Source organism: Rhagoletis pomonella, unplaced genomic scaffold, assembly GCF_013731165.1.
Source record: "Rhagoletis pomonella isolate Grant_MI unplaced genomic scaffold, Rhpom_1.0 Rhpom_scaffold_00006, whole genome shotgun sequence".
NCBI lineage: Eukaryota > Metazoa > Arthropoda > Insecta > Diptera > Tephritidae > Rhagoletis > Rhagoletis pomonella.
In genome coordinates, this window is record NW_023458560.1 from 10,267,661 (window position 1) to 10,275,552 (window position 7,892).

The following is a 7,892-nucleotide window of genomic DNA, read 5'->3' on the forward strand; positions in this document are numbered from 1 at the left end:
ACTATAGCTTAGCACTTTCCTTTGTCTATAACAGTTTCTACCATTTGTATTATAATTTCTTCCAAATACACCAATACAAGGAGCCAAAAACAACAACACACTAACAAAAAACACACCTACAGCCTGCCAGAGAAATGGTAAGAAGAAGAGTTACGTTTCTCATAGAACTGAACGATACTTTGAAGTTTGGCAAAATGTGTTTTTTTACTTCTTTTACAATCAACAATATTCACTTTCACACGAAAGCAAGCAGATAGTATTTTGAAAAAGTCTTCCCAACTTTGGGTCATGAAATGCTTGAATCCATTCTTAATTTCCCTATAAATATCATTTCTATATTCATTTCAAAAATTGATCAGCTTAACGCTCGGCAATATCATACCAAGAACTGCTAAGTTTTACGCACCATTATCTACGCTCTATAATTTAGAAAATTTAGATTTCGGACAGAAATTTAACTTAAAGACTTTTTTCATATTACGTGACCTTTTATCTGATACTGCCCTGCCAATATTCAATTCAATTCAAATTAAGACTGTCTTCTAGTGGTTTTATATATAAACCTATGTCTTGCATATAATTTATCTTTATTTTCTCTTTTTTCATTCACCATATCACACATTTCTTCAGAGGATTCATATCTGAACCCAATTTACAATTATACACCTCACTGAACTCCGGCATATTTTGCAGCGTTCCAATGACACGAAACTCCTCGTAAGCATGAACATCGGTCTTCATGCGTCGTACCTTGTAGGCATCTTCTTTGCCGCTGCACCAGGTTTGCGCAAACTTCAGAAAGTACAGTTGTTTATTCGTCAAATTCAATCCGGGTAAAGGCTTCTTGTCGCCATCGAGATTGCCATAACTGTTAAGGTAAGCATGATAAGAGATGCGCGTACCCACATTGTCAGCAATGTTGTCACCCGAAGTCAATGTACCATTTGTAAGAACACCATGGAAAATGAATTTATTATACTGCGACTCCATACAGCGGTAGCGTTCTTTAAAGTTGCGCAAAGATGCCTCCGTCCACCAATTCTGCTTTTTTCCATCGTAGTTGTATTGATAGCAATAGGAGTCGAACCCGTGCGCCATCTCATGGCCTATGATGTTGCCAATGCCGCTGAACTTGATGGAGGGTGGATACTTGAAGTGATAGAAAGGCGCCTGCGAGATGCCAATGCCAATAAAGACCAAATTGAGAAAATCTGCATAGTAAGCGTTCACATCGCGCGTCGACATTAGTGGCGGTATGATTGCTCTATTCACCGAACGCATGCGCACTCTGGCACGATTCTTCTCAACCATTTGCAGATTTTTGTACCAATTGTCGCCAATTTCCACGTCTTCATACACTTTGTTAATGACCTCGCGATGCCGCATTTCGTCAGAGTAGCCAACTGTAATGTCCATGGCGCGCAACTTGGTCTTCGCATGCGAACGCGTCTCATCGTCTAGCCAAGTGTACTTGCCCAGGAGGTCGTAGAAGGTTTCTTTTATATGCTTCGCTAGCTGTAGAATATCTGCACGGCGATCGGCATCGTAAACATTATCTATAAACCAAGGTAGTAGCGCGTAATTGAAGTACTGCTCGGTGTGTTCGCGGCAGCTGCTCTCCGTTGAGTTGTCACTCGTCTCGAACTTCCATATGTAGTGGAACTTTACTATTGTGCGCCATTTCAAGTACGTGCGCAGCGTTGCCAAGTCGGTTTTATGCAGAAAATGCGCCAGTGGATTTACATCCGCGATGGTATTCTGTACCGTCCAATCATTCTTGGCACTACCATTGAATGCTATATCGAAGTAGCGTGTCCAATTCAAAGCATCTTCTTTGTGCTTTAACTTAAACTCACCCAATGAGAGTACTTCGGTTTCGTTGCGCCTGCCTGAGTGCATAGTGAGGTTCTTCTCGAACTCTAGAACGAGTTCAAATTCGTCATTAAATTGCTTAAGCTCTTTCTCGTTCTCGATTTTAAAATCTCTTGTCAGGTTTTTAAGGTCCACTACATCGGAGTTACCCAGCACATTGCCCGAAGTGGACAATAGCACGTCGAACATGCGACTCTCAGTTTCGTAATGTACCTTCAGTGGCAGCAGGGGGTACATTCCGTATTGCGATAGGAAGTTTATGTTGATCCAATCAAGCGTTTCATTTGTCCGCTTCAAATCCGTCCAATTCAAGCTGAATTCTTCCATTTCCAAAAGTAGCCTATAACCAACGGACATGTCCTTGCTCATGCGCACGCAGGATGCGAAAAACGCCTTCGCTTTCGATTCCGCATTATTCAGCTTCAGCTCCTTGTCGGTTGCATTTTTCAAGTACTTGACCATCATTTCGTTTACTGAGTACTGTATGCCATTCAGAAATGTATTATTTCGCGCGCGCTGTGGCACCAAGTCGGCCTGCTTCCAGTTGCCGCAAGCGTACTCGTAAAAATCCTCGCACGGATCAACGCTCTGGTTCATGCTGGCCAATGTGAGGCGGCCAAGTTCCTCCAAAACTTCGTACTCATTCAGCTGTGTGGGCAAGTGGAATAGCGAGCTGCCCGTGTCATTCAACTTCATTAGCTCTTGGCTGCCGTCTGACCGTTCCATGGAGATACTCATCGCTCGCGCAACTCGCACTGGCCATGGCCAGTCAACGATTAGCATAACGATTAGCGCGCCTAATAGACCATAACTTTTTGATGGCATTTTTATACTCGATACTCGATGGGATATTTTCTTAGCAGTGTTCTACGCGTATTCACAAAGCGCTCTCACACAACACTGACGCTTTTAGACAACACCGAAGCTTAAATAGTTCTGAGCCATCACTCCAGCTGGTGATTTAGGTTTATATGGATTCAGTTTATTTTTATATTTTTATTTTTTTTCGCCCAACTGACGCTTCCATCAGCCCATTGGCTAAAATGTGTACGATTGTTCACTGACGACTGCCCTATTTTTGAATAGAAATAGAATTTATGAAAGTAACCACACACATATTCACAGCTGAAAAATTTTACCTGTTCAAATTTAATTGTATGTAGATATTTCATTTGCCGGCACCTTAAACGCGAGCCAAGCTTGCAATTAAATTTATTGTATTGTTTATTGCGAGACTTCACCACAAAAGCTCATTATGGCCTATTTTTCCTACACTCGCATGCGGATGCTTTGGGTTGCTTATTTGCGGCGAGCCAAAATAAAATGCGACTGTTTGTCATACTTATTTGGAGTCATCGAAAAACAAACTCACCGCAACTTTTGTTCTTACCAATTAAAAATTTTATTTGGCATCAGGTATAAAAAATATATGTATCTATTAAAATTTACAAGATTCCTCCACATTATCGCGCTACTTTCTCTTTGATGGCGCAACATATTGAGCTGACTTCTTACCTCCACGCTGTTACGCTACCGTTAAATTAGTTTTTTTTACAACACCTATTCTTCATACTGATTATAAATTGTAAGCGAACTAGAATTTTCAATAACACTCTTCTTATTTTTATCTAATTTCGACATTACAAAAGCGATTAAAAATACATATGTATGTGTAAACTTTTTTGTAATTTCAATCAAATTTCAAATATTTTTCCCGTGTAAATGCATTAATGTTTCAGATTATCTTAAAACCGTGTCAAAATTTAACATTTTTAATGATTAGGGATTATATTCACTTTTAATCGCATAACACCCTACAGAAAATCAAAAGTGTTTGAAGCTAGCGCAAAACCAGACGATTAGGCACTGGTTTAGAACCATTTCACATGCGCAGCTTTGAAGTAATTATTTTATGAAGTGGTGGTCGTATTCTTTGACACGAGGGCATATATAATATAAGCGTGCTATTCAGAAAGTCGTATCTTCCTCGGAGCCGGAAATAATGGCATCAACAACGGAGATAGACCGGTCAATATACAAATGTATTATTTATATTCCATATAGGCTAATAGATGCGACTAGGCAACATCTACATACATATATTCAAAGTAGAGATATTAACCGACTCCATGTTATATGTATGGAGTCGAACACGTCGATAATGATGTTTAAACGGAGATTAGTGTTAACCAGACATTGAGTAACCGGCCCTTAGTGTTGCCACTGAAAGACTTTCTTTACCATGAAGAGCTGATTCAAAAACCTACCAAAATGGTGTAATAGGTCTGATTCTTTCTAACTCGGGCTGAATCTATTAAACCTATAATTCAAACAAACATCACTCAGAGCGGGGGAGTTACACTAAAACATACGGGATTGCTTTCTGGTAAAAAAGGTAACTTATTTTTTATGTAAACCCACTCAGCTCACACATGTAAATAACCAAAAATACTTACAAATTCATTGGAATCCACTTACAAAAATTATTTAAATTCATTCTTTCCAACATGCTTGAGCAAAGCGCATTTTGCAAAAAATCTCCTGACTAAAATTAATAACTTCTGACAAGGAGAGTGCGTCAGGTGCTCTCTCAACAGCGTTTTATTTTACTAGTTTTTCGTTAAAATCTTGCACGTTTGAGTAAAAATGGTCATTTCGGAATCGTACACTGAGAGAAAAAAACGCGTTGAAATATTAAAAAAAAAATTTATGAATTCACTGATTGAAATAACGCATATTAAAAATATATGCTTTTTAATTGATTATCGTTTTAAAATGTTCTTATTTAAAAATTATACTTTCATAGCACGCACGCGTGCTGTGATGTTGATTCAAACTCAACATTTCAAATCACATTTACATTTTTTCATTTCTTTTTTTGCTTTATCCTAACACAACAATTTTACAATTATTTTGTAGCGCTTACAATTTGTTGATTAAATCTAAAATAACATATGGGCATATCCTGGGTTACGTACGCGACATTCGTACGACTTTAGAGTTAAATAAATCATACGAAAACTGAAGTCACTTGTAAAAAAAATTTGCCGTTGTGTAGCTGTTAAGCCGTCCTTTGGTTGACAAAAGAATTAGGTGCGCTTGCAACACTGACGTCGAGAAAATCAGAAAACAGAACAAACGGAAAACAATAGTGATTTCAGAGTACATGTAAAAATAAGTAAAACTCAGCCAATACTGTAAGGTTTTCCTTTATTAAACATTCTTCAAATAAAGTCAAATTATGGACCGTTAAACCCAATTCCCTTCTAATCAGAAGCAATTCGTTGTTGACTTAATGTTGAATTAAAATCTGGTAACGGGCGTGATATGTATATCGGACGTGACAGATATTTCCTCCATACAAATTTAGTAACACATACTAAATTTAATTTTTTATTTAATTGTTTCAGTTCTTGTCTCCACCGTTTCGCGTTTCCAAAACCCTTTTTCGCCATCTGAATACGAAATTTCAAGTTATAAAGCCGTTTGAATTCATTTACTTGCATTTTCGGTTTACCTTTTTTGGGAAATGCCCATATGTATATGATACAATGTATGACAATTTAGAATATATTTGCAAAAGAGGGAGAACTCGGGAGGATTATGAAAACGCGTGAAGTGCAAAACGGTTGGTGCTCAGCCATATGCGTATTTCTTTTTCATTTAGCACTTTTTTTGATTCTAAATTTTTTCTTCTCTCAGTGTACGGGATCGCAACTGATAATGAGAACAATTTTCTATAGCATTTTATAATGTAAAATGGGAGATCTGAATAATTTATGAGCCAATATGGATTGATTAAATTTGGTTGAAGGCTGCTATGACTGCATACATATATATTTGAGTCCATCGTAGGCGTTACGATAATTGGTATCACTGAATCCGAAATTAATTCGAAACACCATTAAATCCGCTGTTAATTCGCAGAATATTTGTATGCTTTTGAAGCAATGTTCAAAGAACGTAAATACGTCTTAAAAAATTAAAAAATACATAAGTGAAACTCTTACGCTCAACTCTAACTCTGGCACTTACAAAAGGAATTTACACAGAGAAAAAACTACCAGATTTTTCTTGAATAAAACATTCTTCTTATATAGGGAAGGGAAATTTTAGCAATAAAATCAACAAAAGATTATTTTGGGTTTTGTTAGGTTGCCTAATTACTAATTTGCAGCTCTAAAGAAAAATCACAAGGTATATTTTTCATTATTTCTGTTGGTTGAAAAACCATTTTGCTTTTCTTGAAGAAATAAATAATCTAGCATTTTTTTTCTTGAGAACTGCAAACTGATTGAAGAAATTTTGATAGAAGAATATTTTATATGAATTTTTCGACAAAAGATAACAACTTAAGAACTGCGCTGACTTAGCATCAACCTGGGACTTACTGAATGTCAACTCGCAACTCAATCTATTCAGTTACGGAGGCTGGCGTTAAAAATAAAAACTGGAAAGAAATTCTTCTCATTGCATTCCAAAATAATTCTACAATTTTAAGAATAGTTTCTGTCAAGTAAAATTAAAATTATTTTCTCCATCAGAAAATGTTGTAAAAGTGGTTCAAATCTTTTCCAGTAAAAAATTTATTTTAACTTTTTTCCTCTTATTTTAAAAAGATGTTCTTCCTTTTAAAATCAATGTTAATATTCGCATCGTCGGCTGAGTGGAAGATCGCCCTATCTCAGCAAGTGGTTGAAGGATGCATTATCTCAGAATTTGGTTAAAGACTGCGTAAACTCAACTGAAATTATATTGAAAATATGTTGAGATATGGCGTTATTGAAACAAATTCTGAAATAGGGCGTTCTTCAACCATTTGCTGAGATAGGGCGATCTTTCACTCGGCCGACGACATAATATCAAAGGAAATCTCTTCGGTCATTTTTAATGATTTTTTCGTCTGTCTTATCCCATTGTCTAGAGCTTTTCCTAGAGACAATGTTTCAGTTTTCTAGGTTATCTCTTTGTTTTGTGAATACATACATAAATATGTACATATATACCCATACATATGTTAGTTTCGGTATGCAAATTACTTATTGAGGGTGTGTTCTTCCCAACCCAAGCTTCTACTGTTTTTTTTTTTGTAATTTACATGTGTTAGATCAACAAGATTATCTTGGCAATTAACCTACATACATACGTTGTATGCCAATAACTTCTTCATACATACATATGTGACAAAATGTTAAAACGAAGTACACCTACATAAATTCACTTTCTTTTGTTTACATTTCTTTAAGTCACATTTGCATATTGTGCAGATTTCTGCTGTTTGACAACACGCAAAACTAAAATAATCGAAATTTGATACCATCTATACTTAATTATATAAAGAGAAGTCCCTTTTTTTTGTAACAGGTAATCTCGCGAACGGCTGGTCCGATTTTCATGAAATTTTGTATACCAATAGCTTTCGGCAACCACCATGTTTTAGGCTAAAAAAATTTTACTTTTTTTCGGGTAGGTGGAGCAGGGACCAGTCTATTCGAAAAAATCTTATTATAGTCCGATGTGCTTAAAATTTAGTACGTAAGTAGCTTTTTAGCATATATTAGCATATATGACCCATTTTTTCCGAGAAGTGGACCAGGGACTGATCTATTCGAAAAAATCGTATTTACGGTCCGATTTGCTTAAAATTCGGTACGTAGGTAGCTTTTTACCATATATTAGCATATATGATCCATTTTGTCTGAGAAGTGGACCAGGGACCGATCTGTTCGAAGAAATCGTATTTATAGTCCGATTTGCTTAAAATTCGGTACGTAGGTAGCTTTTTGCCTGGATAAGCTTATAGATTCCTGTTTTCCAATTTTCATGCAATTTCGAATGTAAATAGCTTTAAGTAACGACCATATCAAGGGGCGAATTCGTCACTAGGCAAGATTTTTTTGCGCCAATCAGAAACAACGGATACTGTCAAAATATAATTATAATATATTATATATCTCAACTAATATATATTTAGAAAGCCGTTTGTTAGTTTTCGCAAGGCTCGACAGCGGCTGAACCGA

At 36.4% G+C, this 7,892-nt stretch overlaps 1 protein-coding gene across 1 annotated transcript; it reads right to left on the minus strand.

Moving 5' to 3' along the window:
- Positions 1–606: 606 nt before the first annotated feature.
- Positions 607–2,697, minus strand: LOC118741557 (endothelin-converting enzyme 1-like). Its single transcript, XM_036473556.1, has one exon. It carries the CDS (start codon positions 2,695–2,697, stop codon positions 607–609), a length of 2,091 nt encoding a protein of 696 aa, XP_036329449.1.
- Between the last annotated feature and the right edge of the window lie 5,195 nt (positions 2,698–7,892).